Source organism: Oenanthe melanoleuca, chromosome 1, assembly GCF_029582105.1.
Source record: "Oenanthe melanoleuca isolate GR-GAL-2019-014 chromosome 1, OMel1.0, whole genome shotgun sequence".
In the NCBI taxonomy this organism is placed as follows: Eukaryota; Metazoa; Chordata; class Aves; order Passeriformes; family Muscicapidae; genus Oenanthe; species Oenanthe melanoleuca.
In genome coordinates this window covers 33446725-33462989 of record NC_079333.1, presented here as the reverse complement: position 1 = coordinate 33462989, position 16265 = coordinate 33446725, and the positions used below count along the sequence as shown (strand labels likewise).

The window sequence follows — 16265 nt, the reverse complement described above, 5'->3', positions numbered from 1 at the left end:
TGACAAGGATAATTAAGCCCTAAATGGTCCATTAAGCCCACTTGGTCCATGTAATTATCACTGCACACCTGTAAATCTGACTGGGAAGGGTTCATCCTGTCTGGAAGCAGGATTCTGGAAATACAGGGTCCTTTTTTCCCCCCCACATGAAAAGAACCCGGCTTACCCCCAGGTACCAGCTGGTTTTGACTAAGGGAACTGAGGAGCAAGATCATGTCACTGCAGGAAAGATAAGCGGGTTAAAGATCCCCACAACGTGACTGGAGCGCGATCATCCAGGGCACAAGCTGGTTCAGCTCCTCTTGGTCAGAGCATCACTGGGGGTTCCGAGGTGAGGACCGGTTCTCGTTACGCCTCTCCCGCCCCGCCCGCCGCTTCCCTCCCGCGGGAAGGGCGAGCCCGGGCCCGTGGCAACGCCGGGCGGGGAGCAGCAGCAGCAGCCGCCGCAGGGAGCTGCTCCGGGCCACAGCGGCGAGCTGCCGGCCCTGTGCTGCGAGGGGCGCCGTGCCCCGCTCCGGGCGGTGAGGCTGCTCCGCCCGCCGCTCCCTGTGCTGCTCCTTCCCCCGTCCCCTCCGCTGTGGCGCGGGCCGGCCGGGCTCCCGCACCCCTGGGTTTGCGGCGCGGACTCCGCCGGGATCCACGCACAGCACCGAGGAGGCTCCATATCCGCCAGAGGAGCGGGGAAAGGCGGTGTTTGGCGCTGGCGGCCGGCCCTGCCCCTGCCCCGGGCCTGGCGGGCCGGGCAGCGCCTCCGCGGCCCCATCGCTGCTGCCGAGGCCGAGCTGCGGGGGATTGATTGGGTCTGTGCGCTGCGGAAACATCGCAGCGCCTGAATTCGCCTCTCTCTATTCCGAGCCATATCCTTCTGCACTTCATCTCTTTAACTGGGTTTTGGGCAGGTACCGATCTCAAAGTGCTCACCGAATTCTTTCTGCGAAGTTTTCTCACAGAACATCGACTGAGTGGTAACAGTTTCTGGTACAAAAAAAAAAAAAAAAAAAAAAAAAATATTGCTGTAGAATTATGGAGCCTGCTGTTTGCTTTGAACATCAGTGTATTTTTTTACAGAACTGATGTTAACAGTTTTCTGCTGAGCTTCAGTCCCAGGCTGCTGCCTTTGTTTTGTGCTAAGAAGCCAATGCAGCCGCTCACCCTTGGCATTCGTCTCCATGCAGCAGTAGGTATCCAGAGGGAGAGGGGAGACAAAATTCTTTCTGCTAGTAGGCCTTGTTATTTTGCTGTTTGTCCTCTGTTTTGTTGTTTGTTTTTTGTTTTGTTTTGTTTTGTCCTCTGGGTTAAGGAAAAAAAAAAAAAAAAAAAAAAAAAAGGAAAGAAAGGTTGCCTTGAACTTGTACCGAAACATTGTGTTAAACACATTAGAAATTCGCCGAGTAGTGTAATCGGCCACGCCTGCCTGTGATGTGTAATTCGGCTGAAGTCTGTAACCTTCACTTGGAGTAATGAGCAATTGCTTCCTTCGGGAAAATTATGTCCTGGTGAAACTGTTCTTTGAAATAACCTAAGCAACTCAAACCTCAAAACATACTTAGATATTTTAGAAATATTAGAAATATTTTTTATAATATTAGAAATACTATTTGGAAACATGAACTAGATGAACTCTTGAGGCCCCTTCCGACCAGAATTATCCTGTGTTTCTGTGCTGCTGCTGTTTGTTCATGCAATGTTTTGCAGGTTTTTAAGTTTTCTAGGCTTTGTGCAGGGCAGTGATGTAGCCTGCCAGGCTGGGGAGGTGGAGGTGGGGTGAGGCACAGAGGCAGGATCCAGCAGTGTGTTTCAGCACACACGGGCTGTGTTACTGTCCGACTGGAGTGCTGGAGATTCACCCCCTCTCCTCTCTGTGGCAACCCCAAACCTGCCCGAGCTCCACTATCACACTACAGATTACATGAAAATAGGCACTGGTAAACTTCAGAGGATGTTTTTAATCATATCTAGTGCTTTTTTTACAACTATGACAAACATTGTTTGTGCAATATCTCTTTTATATTCTTTAATATTTTTTTACCTCGAATTGTGTAACCATGCTAACTGCTGCTACCATTTCTTCTCCATAGGCAGTGGAGCTGAGGCACTAATACCTTGAGACCTTCAGTTTTATGCTTTCTTGACTTGCCAAACAGTAGCCTAATTCTTCAGGACTTGCAGCAGTGTGAAATGTAATCAGTGGTAGTGCGTTTTGGTACTGGAATGATGACTACTGCAGAAGGTGAATACTAATTGGTTTAGGTTCTTTTCATGCTTGGCTATCTGAAGTTAGGCCTCTCAGCCATTAGATCCACTTACATCTCATATTTCTGTTCACAAGCTTTGCCAAGGTATCAAGATGTTGCAAGGGGTTTGGATATGTAATTCTCATTGTTTCCAGTCATGCAGTTAATCAGTGGAAAGGTCTGAAGGGAGGACACAGGTTATTTGATTCCATGGCCTGGTGACAGAAGATTTTCTTTTTTTCTTTTACCCTACTGCTTCTACATTTAGGGTTTGATTCTGTGCCATGAATGTCAACTCTGATATTTCTTTGATTCATCACACATTCTTTTATCTCTTAAATGTTTCTTGTTTAAGCAGTGGACTAATGCCCTTTTATTACTCCTCACTAGTTGTTAAGAAGAAGGAAAATTATACTAGTGTGCATGAAGCAGTGAAAGCTGGGGATGTAGAGCAGCTTGCATCGATGATGAAAAGTGGAGCCAGTATTAATGAGGTGGATGTAGTTCACAAGTTCACACCCTTGCAGTGTGCTGCCCACTCAGGAAGTCTGGAGGTAAAACATTACCTTAGTGTATAGGCATTGCTGGGCCTTTGTAAGTCCGTATTTTCTTCTTTGGGAGAGGCTGAACACAACAATGCTTTGATCAGACTGAATCAATAATCTCTGCCTGTTTTTCTTATGAAATATATTCACCAAGAGCAGGAGTACAGGATTTTAGATTTTTTTTTTCTTTCCAAAGCCCCAGGCAATTTACCTAATCAACTTTGCCGTATTTTACGAAATCATTGGTTTTCTTACTCTGAGCAGAAGGTGCCTTATGGCCTCCCTTTCAGACTCATGGCCTTCTTTTGTCCCTATTGCATTTTCTCCTTCTCTTGAGACACCTAGAAAATCCTGTAGGATGTGTAAAATGTTCTGAAGGTGACTGAAACAGGTGAGAAGTGGCATGAAAATATGTTCATTCTGCTTACCAACGTCCCATGCCTCATTCTCCATAAAAGAATTCCTAATGTATTTTATTTTAATAAATGAAAATGTTGAATAACAATGTAGAAATCAGCTGGTGCTTGCACCAATGTTTTGAACTTTCAGAAGGACTGAATTGCTGTGTTCAGCACAACATTCACCTTCTTGCAGCCTCCTTGTTTGTTGGTCATGGCACTTTAACCTTGAAGCAGCAAGGCCATTCATGTCCCAAAAGAAAACACGTGAAGTTATTGCTAAACTCAAGAATTGCTAAGTGCAGTGCTGCTTCTGCAATGTAGAGATACTGTCAAGAAAATGCTAATCATCATGTCAACCCCAAAACCAGATTGCTTACCCACCCTTTCTGCCTCTTTAAGTTCTGCCATTTTTCATTTGACTCTCCTACTTTGCAATCAGTGTGTTAGACTTTATTGAATTATCTGTCATCTGTTTGTCACTAAGCTTCTTGGCAGAAATAGTGGAGGAACCAGAGCTGTAAGGTGGCCCGAAAGAAGATAATAAATAATAATAATATATAATAAAAAGTTCTAACTAGCTGTCTTGTTCATAAAGCTTTCCATTGCAAGCAAAGATATCTGCTGGAAAAAGGTGAAAGAAAACTAGGCCATGGAAGGATGAGAAGAGAGATGGGATTACAGATGCTTAAGAAGCCAAATAAATTAAATGAGACTTTAAATTTAGTACATGATATTTTTCCTGCCAGTAATTTTAGCTGGAATTAATGTGAGCATGTTTGCATTGTTTTTTCCAATGCTTTTTCCTCATGCCACGTGAATACTCTCACAGATGACATTTTAAATCTGGAAGAATAAAATGAAAAAGTCATACTGTAATGTGGATACTAGGATCTGAATTAGTAGGTTATTTGCACGTTTTGTACCCTTGGGTGTACCTTGGGAAGTATAACTTAGCCATGACTTTCTAATGCACAAATACCTGTTTAAGGCTCTGGGGTCTCGTATTTCATAAGGAACTATTCCAACTCTGTTTTGAAATGTAACTGTGATGGGTAAATTCTAGTTGAAATGTGCCTCAGAGACACGATGTGAACAGCTAGATACAAATCCCTTTGGTTTGTTGAGCAGTGCCTTCAGTGGCTGCTGTGGCAGGGAGCTGACACCACGCGTGTGACTGAGAGAGGCTGGACAGCGGCTCACCTCGCGGCCATCCGAGGGCAGCATGCCTGCATGCAGGTACTGTAAATACTCCTTCTCAAGCAAAGGTTAGTTAATACTGGACAAAGAAGTATGAAGATCCCTGAGGGAGCCCCTCAGGGAGTAGTTTAGCTTAATTTCTTGACATTCAAATTAAGGTAGTCATTTTCAAAGCAGAGCACTCATTTGAGCTGTCTGTGCAAACAGATCTCTCTTGTGCAATACCAGGCCCCTGAGGTCAGCCCAGAGTTACCCTGCTGGTCATCATAAACATCCTTCTAGGAAATGTTTGCTTTTCCAGCTGGTGAAACACACTTGTGCTTTGCCTTTCTTCCAGGCCCTGTTGCTGAGCGGAGCGGACGCGGCGGCTCGGGACGAGCGCGGGTGCACGGCCGCGCACCTGGCTGCAGCCCACGGGCACCCACGCACCCTGCAGACCCTGCTGCGCTCGGGGGCGGTGAGCTCCTGCCTGCCTCCGTCCTGCTGCACAGCCACGGCCCCCCAGCTGCTCCCCAGCATGAGATTTAGGGCTGTAGATGAATTACTGGGGGGAGTTTATTCCCTGGGTGAATTCCCGTTTTGGTAGATTGTGATGTACCTTTAGGGAAGCAATCAAAAAATGTAGAGAGAATCAATAATGTGAGTAAGTCACATTCCTCTGAGGATATCATTAAATGAACATCAGGTACTGGGGTGATGGTAATTTTTTTGCAGTTCTAAAAATCTTCTATAGTAAAGGAGACATAAACTTTAAAAAAAAGAAAATTAGTTCAGATGCATATTTAAGGAATAATGACCAATACAGGTTATTATGATGATAAAAACATGTCTAAAAATGCACCTTTTCTAAGTGTATTAAGTAAAAGCGAGAACCTGTGAAAAGTACCTGTCTTGAAACTGGAACTCCATATAATGCATGAACTTTGAAAAACTATTATTTGGTTTGATTTAAATAATTTAACACAATGAACAGTTGATTCCCGTATATAAAATTTGTCTTGTGTCTAAGATTCAGAAGTGAATGAATTAACCTGATACTTTCATTTTAGGATGTAAATGTTTCAGACAGGAATGACTGGAAGCCTGTTCATTATGCTGCTTTTCACGGTCGCTTGGGGTGTTTGCAGCTTCTTGTTCGATGGGGAGCGTGTGTAGATGATGTGGATAACAATGGAAACCTTCCAGGTATCTCAGGATAAATCATATACTTTTAAACTTTTGGTTTACAGTTGTTGTGAAATGTGATGATTGAGCAAATTACAACTAATGCACAGCAGCAGCATTTGCAATTTGATTCCATGCAATCCACACAGATAGTGCATTTTTCTAATGATGGGAGGATTTATAAAATCCAAAGTGTTGCTCTGTTGGTGACAGTATCCCATTCACTTCCTGCTGCTGCTAGCAAGGATGAGAGGTGGAATGGGGAACAGGCTGAACCTGACTGGGAGCAGGTGAGCAGCATCTCCTGTGGGTGATGGAGCTCGTGTGCCAGTGGAGGCCACAAGAGAAGGATAGGGGAGAGGGAAGCAGTTTCAGCTGCTTTGTGCTGCTTGATGAATTGGTGTCAGTGTAATGAGGTTCTGGTGTGTTTGCATACACCTTTTTGTATTCTACTGTTTCATAACTGATTTGGTAAAACAGTTGTTTTCATTTTCCTGTGCTTGATTTCTGGAATACTGCTTTTTCTGGATTATGTGTAATTTATTTTCGTATTTATCAGAGTATTTACTCTAGGATAAAAATTTGCCAGTGATTGTTCCTTGCTTTTTGTATTTTCTCCAGTATCCCTCTCCCTCCCATACCACTGCCTCAACATCCTCTGTAAGCTCAATAGTATGGTTCCTGCCTTCGATTCTCCTTGCATCCTTTCCCTTTTAGCATTTTCCTTCTTGTGGTTTGTCACATTATTTGTTCCAAAGAGCATTTTTGCATTTTCCTCTATAACTTGTATAGAGTTATCTTTATAAATCCCTTCTTAAAATCTTTTACCCTCTACTAAGGACTACTTGCCTAGGAAACAGATAGCCATGCTCTGTTTTGCAAACCTGGGTCTTGTTAAAGGATGTGAGGCTCCTGTATCCCAGCAGGAGATCTGGTGCATAAGCAATAAGGGGTCACAATGTTAGGCACCCTGAGGGCAGCATGGAAAGCAGCTTTGTTTGCACTTGGGAACACTTCCCTGATAACAGACTTCTGTGGAGAGAAAGCAGATGCCAGCACAGTTCCACTTAAATGCTCTGTATAAAATGGTTAGCAGAAAACTGGTTTTGTTGTATTTTGATATCTACCAAAGCTTGATCTTCCAACCTTTGTTTTGTTTAATTGTTTTCCAAAGGAAAGAGAATATTTTGGAATATGGCTAGTAACAGATTAGTAGAAGTACTGTGCACACCAGCTGGTTGTCTACTTTCTCTCTGTTTTCATTTTTGGGCCACATCTATACTTCTTTTATTGCTCACTAGTCAAACCTATTCTAAATATTTTTCACAGACACAATTTTTTAATTTGTGGCTTTGAGAAGAGTGAATATTGTTAGTCTGACTTTATAAAAGACAAGATGAAGCACAGAGAAGTTGGGATACCAACAGGTTTTAGGTATCTGAGAATGGATTTGTAAGGTTTGAGTCAATTTTTCACTAGCTGACTTACCTTTAGCATGGTACCCTTCTTTCTCCTTCTCCCTGAGAACCTGACTAAAATTCAGACAATGGCAAAAACTCCCCTTATTTCAATGAAGCTCAGATTTTAAACACTCTGTACAGAGGTATTGTCATCTTGCTGTAAAACCAATATCTATAACCTTGTAGAGCAATTGTGCTCTGGAAAGCTGTGGATGGTTTGGTTTGCTATAGAGAACTTGTGTGTGCCAGAAATGAATTGTCGTGGATTTTTTGGGTCCTGGGTACATTGTTTGTTGATTATGAAGATAGTGAGATTCTTAGCTGGAGACAAACTAATCCTTCTGCCTCTAGAACATCAGCCAGCTGTTACAGAGCATTTTCATGGAGCGATAGATCATAATAAGCATTTGTTTGGAAAGTTCTTCTCATTAATGGGATTAGAGGATATTACTTGTGTCAAGTGAGTCAGCATGTGTTTGATACCTCTTACTTTTTTGTAGGCCCAGCACTGTAGCAATATTGAATAAACAAATCTCTGCAAAGCCTAAAGGTCAGGTGGGGAATGTACCTTAAAATATTTTCTCCAGTAAAGCACCTATCACCTGTCCTCATTTTATAGGTGGGGTAACCAAGGGTTGATGCAGCTTGTTTGTGCTGGCACAGTGGAGCCTAAAGCAGAAATGGCCTTAGCTCCTAGTCAAGGACACTGCTTGCTGTCCCTGGGACAGCAGGGTCAGGCAGCTGCTGAAGGCAGAGATCCCTGTTCCTGGGCAGGTGAGGCCCCAGCAGTGCACACTCTGACCTAGGCCTTGCTTGGGACTCTGTTTTGTCTCCTGCAGTCAGCTCTGCCAGGGAATCACCTTTGCAGATCCCATCCTTGGCAGCTTTGCCTCTTTTGCCTGGAGCTGAACTCTGTCCTAGGTGGGAACTGAACATCCCCAGTTCAGCTGAGGCTGCTCTTCCCCTTGTGCAGTGTTGGATGGCTCATGTGCTGGAAGATGGTGAGAGCACTGCTTTCTCAGTGGGCAGCAGGGCTCAGCTCTAACACCCTTTGTTTCACTTGTGCTGTAGCACATCTGGCAGCAGTGGAAGGCCACTTGCATTGCTTTAAGTTCTTGGTTGGGAAAATGGCCAGTCTTACGCGCACTCTGAAAGCCAGGAATGACCATGGAGAGACTCCAAGGGACTTGGCTGAACGGTTCTATAAAGATAGAATTCTGCAATATATTGATGGTCTGGAAAAAGAGAAGGAACATCCAGAGACACAGGAAGGTGAGTGTGGATCAAGACACACTTTAAAAAGCATTATGTGTAATTCTGTAGAAGTACACAAAGGTGTACTTGTTACTTCAGGTCTGTGAAATTAATCTCTTAACTGTATGAGATGTCTGTAGCCATAACCAAGACATGTTCAGTCAAGTGTCTGCTGAGCACTGCTGGTTACACTGCATTTTAGCTGATTAATGAGCATTATCCTTGCTGCTTCTGAAGTGTCCATACATAAGTTGCTATGAGAAAGGTGAGCTGTGAGACAAATACCAGCACGTTCAGTAGAACTGCTGCCATCTGCTTGGAAACATGTGGATTTCATTTTCAGTTTTAGCTTTCCCAGCTCATGATGCTGCTTTCAAAGGGGACTTGTTAGTGGTTAGAAGACTAGTGAGAAGTGGAGTAGTCAATATTAATGAGTGGGACAATAAGGGATCCACTCTCCTGCACAAAGGTCAGTAAATATGATCTGTGTTTCAGCTTGTTACTCTTTGTGGCTGATTTATTTACTTTGTTTTTCAAGTGGCTGCTTATCAGATTAACTTAATGACAAACAGCATCTCATTTCTTGAGGGCTTGGAAAGGCAACCACAAACCTGGTATTTTGTAATATATGTATGTGAGTCACTTTAAAAACAATATAACCAAGCTCAAGTCAAGAAAAAAAAGCTTACAATAGAGAGAAATCAGCAATTAAATGGAAAACTAAGTACCTCTGACATTTAGTTATTTACTATTTGTATATCAATACCATGTCAGCTTTGTTGGAATTAATCCTGATTTTCAGTGATGGAGAAAGAAGAGGTCAGGCCCATGAATTCTAGCTTTGAGTGATAAGCAAGGCTGTATTCTAGCTACAAAAGCTTTTAATTTTCACTTAATTTTATGTAACTAGATAGTTTTGGGTTTTTTTTTTTTTAATCAAGCAAGATGTGGCTTTTAGAAACATCTGACTGGCTAAGTATAAGAAAGATCTGTACTGTGGCCTGGGCTTTTATTTACTGAACACATCAGTACTGTGGGGATAAGTTGTAAAAAACACAACAAAGGTAGGTAGGATGCTGTGAAGAAAGATAAATTTCTGATTGACACTTTGACATGTAGTGGATTGCTAGCATTACAGAAAAAATAGTCTTTTTGTGTTTGGGAGATTCACAGTATTGTCTGAAAGAAGAAACAAAAGACAAAAGAAAGAGGGAAGCTTTTTTATAATATGCTTTTAACACATTTCCTACATTTCTTTTTGATTAGGTATAAGTGGTAGAATTTTTAAAAAAACATAATTGAAGTTTTCATTTAAAAAAAAAAAAACACACTGGTATGTAGTGATTTTAAAATCCCAATTTCTTTTCTTGGAATGATTACAGTTTCATCCCCAGTGTTTACATGCTGATGCTGTAATTTCATTTCCTTATCTCAGTAAGAAAACGAATATAACATATCTAAAAGGGGGTGCTGTCAAGAAATGGATTTTTTTTTCTTTCTTGAGAAAATCAGTGTACAGTTTAATCTAGACTTGCCAAATACCATCTTCCATAAGTGAGACATTGTTCCTGGCATCACATGATGGGAGCAGTGGCCATGGCACATCATATGAGTAGGTTTGTTTTAGGGTGCTGCTGAGAGGTGCTGCCTTGAGTGTCTGCCCCAAGAAATGCTGTTCCTTTAGCTCCATCACAAAGCCCTGCTTCTCTCTTCTGAGGCAGCAGCACACAGCACAGACTGGAGCAGCCAGCTGTGTCTGACATCTGGGAGCCCAAAGCCAGGGAGAGGTGACAGTGCTTGGCTGCCAAACTGTGACGTACAGGACTTTCTTACTAGGGCAGCAGTTACTTTGTGTTTTGTGCTTTGTGCATGAGACTGGGCAAGTTTGGTTTAGCTTGTGTCCAGCAAGAGCTGCCAGTACATTTCTAGAACTAGAAAGAGTCACCAAACCACACTGCATCCCTTCCCCAAAACTCTATGTACCCAGGTGATGTCAGTGTCTTGACACACAGGCTCCTCTTGAAATAGTATCTCCCTTGTGGTGTTGTAGTGAGCCTAATCTCTGATGTGTCAAATAATGGCAAGAGTAGCATATTTTAGGTTTGGAATACTTCAGTTGTATGTAATTGACCTGTGTATGCCTTCCTTCCCTTAGCTGCTGAACGGGGCCATATCCATTGCTTACAGTGGTTGCTTGAAATGGGAGCTGACTGTGACATTACAAATTATGCTGGAGAGACTCCAGAGGATGTAGCCAAGAGGTAGCAGTACATATCCTGTAGCTCTGACACTTATTTACTTACTATTTGTGTATCAATATCATGCCAGCTTTGTTGGAATTAATCCTGCTTTTCAGTGATGGAGAAAGAACAGATCAGGCTCATGTGATAAGCAAGGCTGTATTGTACCTATAATATTGTAGCTATAAAAGGTTTTAATTTTCACTCAATTTAATTTTCATTTTAGTGAGGTCAGACACAAAAGAGGAAAACTAGCTCATTTGCAAGAGGACAGTTTGCTGTACAAAGTAAATGAGAAGTAGCAAAGGCCAGCTGAATTTTGCATTAATAAAAATAATGCAGATTCTGATGAGATTCAATTAAAAAATCCTGTAAAAGGAAGAAATGCCTCTGATGTAGGAGCCATTGCAGATTACAAAAATTAGATACATAGTTGTAGTGTGTCCTGAAAGCCCTCTGATAAATGGGAACATTGACAGTTTTAGAGAATTTCTACCATACGTATTTTCCCAGATTTTAACTGTTCTCTGTGCAGATTTGGCCATCTGGCAGCTGTGGAAGTTTTGACACCAAGAACTGCAAATGATAACTCAAGTGATGAAGAACTAGATGCAAACAACATGAAGTTTTTTGAAACACATGGTGTGGAAGGAAGTACAGATAGCAAAGAAGATTTAACCCTGGATAAAGCAGAGAAAAGGAATGCATGCAGTAAGCACTATATTTCTATCATTCCTTGTTTGCAAAAGTTATTATCAAGACATTATAGTACTAACTAGGACAGTTCCTGCCAACTGCTTTGATCTTTTTGTTGTACAATGAGATGTTTGACAGGATATCTGTAATACTGAGCATAGAAATAGAATGTGGAATATTAGAAAGCAAGCAGAAGGCAACCAGATCATCATTGTTACACCATTTTAATCCATGTTGGTGCAACAGTGTTGGATTGCTATTTGTTTTTGACACCTGCTTGCTGTGTGGGTGTCAGGTGTAGCTCAGTGTTTGCTAAGCAGTGTGATTTTTGCTCTTGTGTTTGTGAGACTGTTTTGCAGACTACGGGATTCCAGCATGACTGTCTTCTCCTTGCATTTTACCTACCTGGAGAGTTTTGTCTTACAGTGAGGGCCTATCACAAGATTAAAGAACTTCAGCGACTTCTAGAAATTGCCTACAGCAACTACAGACAGCTGGGGGGAGTAACTGAAGAGGAGTGGAAGATGAAAAAAGAAAGGAAAGTTGAGAAGTAAGGTCATTCTGCCCTGCTAATGTTTAACTCTGTGGGGGCCATTTTAAATCCTCCTTTAAAGCTGATTTACACTCAAATTTGCTTTGGCCATTCTGTCTTTTCCACTTACCAACTTCAACCAGGCCAAAAGAAATTAACTGCAGCAATTTGTCTGACTATTTCTGAGCTTGTACTGCCAGGATCAGCCCCACAAGACAAGTGCTTGATAGGTCCATGATTCTTGTGCAAGATCATCTGTTTGGTCTTCAGGTTTTCCTGCAGATATGTGCAGTAAGTTTGATAGGTTCTGGCTGTTTTGTTTCCACTGAGGATGCCAAAGACATGAGTATGCCCTCAGGAAACCTGAAAATAGGCAATAGTCTTAGCATGGCTTGGATGGAAGTCCATATACTGCAGAGATTATTCAATGACCTGCTAACATTTCTATTAATTGGCAATATATTTCTGTGCTCAAGAAAGGACTAGCTTGTATCCAGACAACAGGAAGAAAACTATCAGCAAACCTTGCATGTGAAGCATTGTTCGTGATATCTAATGCTCAGTGACTCCATTGCATCAAATTGTTCTGTTAGATTGGTCAGGTGATTTGATGGACAGACTGTCTACATTTCAAAGAAAAATCTGTCAAAGATTTGGCTACCCTCTGTTCTCAATCTCTGTAGATAACCATAATGTGTTTGGGCCAACCCAAACCGTTGTCTTTTTTTGGTCACTGAGAGGAGACTGACTGGTGGACTTACTTGCCATCAAGAAGACAGCAGACTTAGCATTCTGTGTGGATCTGGAGCAGGTAATAACGGTCACAGATAGCAGTTGTGTTTGTTTTACAGCCATATCTGAGCCAGGAAAGTCAGGATTTCTGTTGGTTTCAGGTCACCCTTTGACTCGGCTTCTGTTGAATGTCCATCTTCCTTAAACTTGATATGTATGCAATAGGTAAACAGACACCTGCATCCAAGTTAGTTATTGTGAGCTCCTTTTTCAACTTCTTGGGGAGGTGTAGGCACTTCCAGGGCATAATTAGACATGTACTTCAGGATGGGATTCATCACTTCTAGAAGTGTCTCTCCTGTTTTTAAAGGAGGAGGGTGACCAGCTCAGGTGTTGATGCCTACATTGAAAGGTCAGAGGAAACTGGTTTTAATGATGGAAAGTCACTGTTGATTAATGACAGACATGAAAGTTCATTTTGGATAGAGCAGCTGCTTAAAAGCTAGCAGTGTCTATTAGGAGGCTCTGCTGGGGCTCTTTAAGGGGTGTTGCTTTCTGTGGCATGTGTGGCTAAACTAGAAAAATTGTGAGGCTCTCTGAAAGGTTTTTCCCACCTGTGAAGGCTAGAGAGCATTCCTAGCCCCAAACTAGCCTTTTGAAAAAGAAATGGGGCTTCTCAGCATGACTGCCCTTCTCAGGGTACCTGTCTGTGGATAAACCCCAAGATGCTTGTATCGTAGACCAGAAAAAACTCATTAATTGATAAAATGCTTAATGACAACACCATTTTGCTAGATGTAAAGCAAGGAGTTGCCACTTGGGAGGGCCACTGTAGCAGATTTTGAAGATTTCTGCTTTAGTCCAGGTTTTTTTTGGCTGTAAGAGGCCTGGTGTGAACCACTTCACAGTGCTTTAACCAGGGTTCCTTTCAGGAAATTTTCACCATGAGTGTGCCACACAGTTCAGGAGCTGTGCCTCTTTAACTGGAAGCATGGAAGAAGTCAGCTGTGCCCTGAGCACTGAGCACAGGCCATTCTTGCAGTGTCAGTAAGGCTGATTGGTAGCTCAAAGGGCCTGAGTCAGGAATTTTTCACTCTGGGAAACAGGGGAACACGCTAGATCTTGCTGAGAGCTTTCCTGCTGTGCTGTTTGAATGCACAGGGCAGATATCTTCCCTTTCCTTTTACTAATCTTCCATCCTTGTAGCTGTGATAATTCCTGATACAGGAGAGAGCCAGTTCAACTCCAGACTCTCAGTTTATGTGTCAGCTAAACAGTTCCAGGAATTTCGAATAATTTAGGAGCCGTTGAGGGTGTGACCAGTGAGATCTTGTGCAAATCTGTATAAGCCAGTCATGCAAAGCTGTCATCTGAGTATTCCTCATCCGCGCCTAAGCCAATCCATAGGAAGGATGTAGCAGTACCAGATGTGAATGAGAAAGCTGCCGCTGACCTTTCCGGAATGCTGCCGGCTTTGTGCTTTTTTCTGTGTTTCATAACTTCGTGGCTGCTTGGGCACTTCTCCGTGGCGTGCTCACAGGCGGCCGGGGCTCAGTGTGCGGGCAGACGGCTCCATCTCGTGGCACCGAGGAGGGACAGACAGCTGCTGTCAGCGCTGTCCCCGAGGGTCCGGAGCCTGAGCACAGCTGGCGTGAGGCGTGCTGCGCTGCTTTCTGCGTGACTGCCTGTTCCTGGCAAAGGCACACTCCACCGACAACAGCCGGGACACGTTTGGATGTACTTCGTGCTCCGCCCGTCTCCTTTGTTTTGGCAGGGCTGTGCGGGAGCTGGAGGCCCAGCTGGAATATGAGCGAGTCAGGCGGGAGAAGCTGGAGAGCCAGCTGGATGATTACCGTGCTGAGATAAACCAGCTCCGACAGGGCCGGGGGAAAACCCGCACGGCCTCTGCTGCCTCCGCGGTGAGTGCCACACCAGCCCCCCTGGCCATGGCAAGAGGCCATGCCTGCTGCTTGTGTGTCTTTGTTCCCTCTAGGAGGGGACACAGGAAATACTAGGGAAAATGTGCTACAGCTTTCAGCTCGGGACGCTGAGGTGAGCAGGAGCCCTTGTCTGTCCTTGACAGTGTCTCTGCTGTGAAAGGATACCAGTTTCTTTCTGTACCCTGGCAGAGAAGCCCTGCTATTCTTCATCTTAATGTTCCCAAAGGAGTGGACTGATCCTGAGTACTTCCATACTGCATATACTTCCAGTGACTGGCAGTTCTCCTTGGCTGGGAGATGGTGTCTGAGACTCGAGTGGTGCTTCAGGAGCGGTGCCATCACCCCCTACAGGGCTCCCCAGCCTGCAGGGGTGTAGAGATTGCTGCCGTGGGTCCCCAGAGGGGGACAAATTCAGTAACAGGGGCTGGATCCATGTCACAGTGTCTGGAGTCAGTCAGGCATACTGAATAAGAGTCCAAGATTTCATAGAAAATTCATGGAGAGAATTCAGTTTGTTTGGGAAAGGAACACTACATGCAGCACTAGAAGTTCTCAGAGCTTCTATTCTGAATTAAAAATTAAGCTCTTTTTATATGATAGAGATGTAAGAGGGAAGAGGACACCAACACTGCAAGCAGCCAGTAGATGATGATGATGTTTCTAATTCTTTACTTCTCACCTGTACAGGCAATAGATGATGGTGCTTCTATTCTTTCAGAGCATTTTTTTATTTCCCAGACCGTTTTCCACCTTTTCAGTCAATTGCCTCTGCAGCCTCTTGTTTTTGTGCTTCTTGGTGCAATCTCAGGCTCTGAATGCTAGGTGCCACAGCTGTATTTCAGAGGCCAGATGCACTTTTTCAAGGATGTTTCTGATTCTCAACCTTGTGACTGCCAGGCTGGCAAACATTTTCTTTGTCAGTATTTTGCAATAGGCATGAGTTTTTGTTTTTTGTTTTTTTATTTTGTAATTTTCTCCTTCTAAGCAAGATGCCTTTCTGGCTGAGTGACTGCTAGTCATGGGACCTTCAGGTCTCACACTGCTGTGCTGCCATCCCATGCCCTGGGACTATGCTCTGCCCTCAGCTTCAGTCTGAACACAGTGATTTCTGTGGTTACTCCCAGATATAGATTTTTACATCCTTTCAGTAGTTGCTGTTTAATGGCTGCAGTATTCTTTATTTCAGGAAGCTGAGACAATGGCCGAGTCTTGCGAAGACAAAACCAAAATAAAGCAGCAGCCAGCCTGCAGCCCAGGAGGAGTGAGACTATGCTGAGGAACAAACCTCAAAGGAGGGGCAGCAGACTGTGGAGGTATAGAAACAATATTACAGATAATGCAAAGTGTTTGCACAGTCCAGCTCTGCAGGTGAGCTGTGGGTCTCTACCTTTCACTGACCTGTTTTTAGTTCTCTGGCCCAATAACAGGAAAGTCACAGGCCCTCACAGTTCTGAGGAAAGTATCTCCATCCACTGGTCTATTTTGTACTTCTATCTTAGGATGGAAAAAGTGCACATTACCTCCTAGCATATTCTGTGTGGAAGCTGAATAGTGGATGGGAGAATTATTTCTCAGCTGCAGAGAGGTGCCAAGCCCCTTGATTTTGATCTTTAGTCACTCCTAAAGAAGGCAGGAAGTGACTCCTTTGTGAGGTGCCAGCTAACCTGCAGCAGTCGGTCTGAGTGTAACTCAGGGCTGAAGGGTTTACTAAGTTATGGGGCAGCTTGTGGTTAGAAATGGCAACCCTGAACTCTTCTCTACACCTAAAAATCATTTAATAACAACACATATAAAAGTTCTTCTGTCTGCTGTGTGCTGTTGTGAAATTATTTTCCCTCTGGAACCCGATCTGTCCTCTCCTTAGTACCAA

The 16265-nt window shown here is 43.4% G+C and overlaps 1 protein-coding gene across 4 annotated transcripts; it reads left to right on the top strand.

The window, feature by feature from the left end:
* The first annotated feature begins 268 nt into the window (after positions 1 to 268).
* On the top strand, positions 269 to 16193 carry ANKRD42 (ankyrin repeat domain 42). 4 transcript variants are annotated; one of them, XM_056490209.1, is made up of 14 exons: positions 269 to 331; positions 1069 to 1177; positions 2079 to 2230; positions 2625 to 2788; positions 4309 to 4416; positions 4715 to 4834; positions 5427 to 5562; positions 8073 to 8273; positions 8599 to 8724; positions 10411 to 10516; positions 11031 to 11206; positions 11618 to 11741; positions 14230 to 14374; positions 15582 to 16193. In XM_056490209.1, the coding sequence occupies exons 3-14, from the start codon at positions 2212 to 2214 to the stop codon at positions 15669 to 15671; spliced, it is 1515 nt and encodes a 504-aa protein (XP_056346184.1). In that variant the 5' UTR covers positions 269 to 331; positions 1069 to 1177; positions 2079 to 2211; the 3' UTR covers positions 15672 to 16193. The 4 variants fall into 4 exon arrangements, with proteins under 4 accessions (XP_056346184.1, XP_056346201.1, XP_056346175.1 ...); XM_056490200.1 differs by lacking the exon at positions 269 to 331 and adding an exon at positions 731 to 978; XM_056490226.1 differs by lacking the exons at positions 269 to 331; positions 8599 to 8724 and adding an exon at positions 433 to 978.
* Positions 16194 to 16265: the final 72 nt, after the last annotated feature.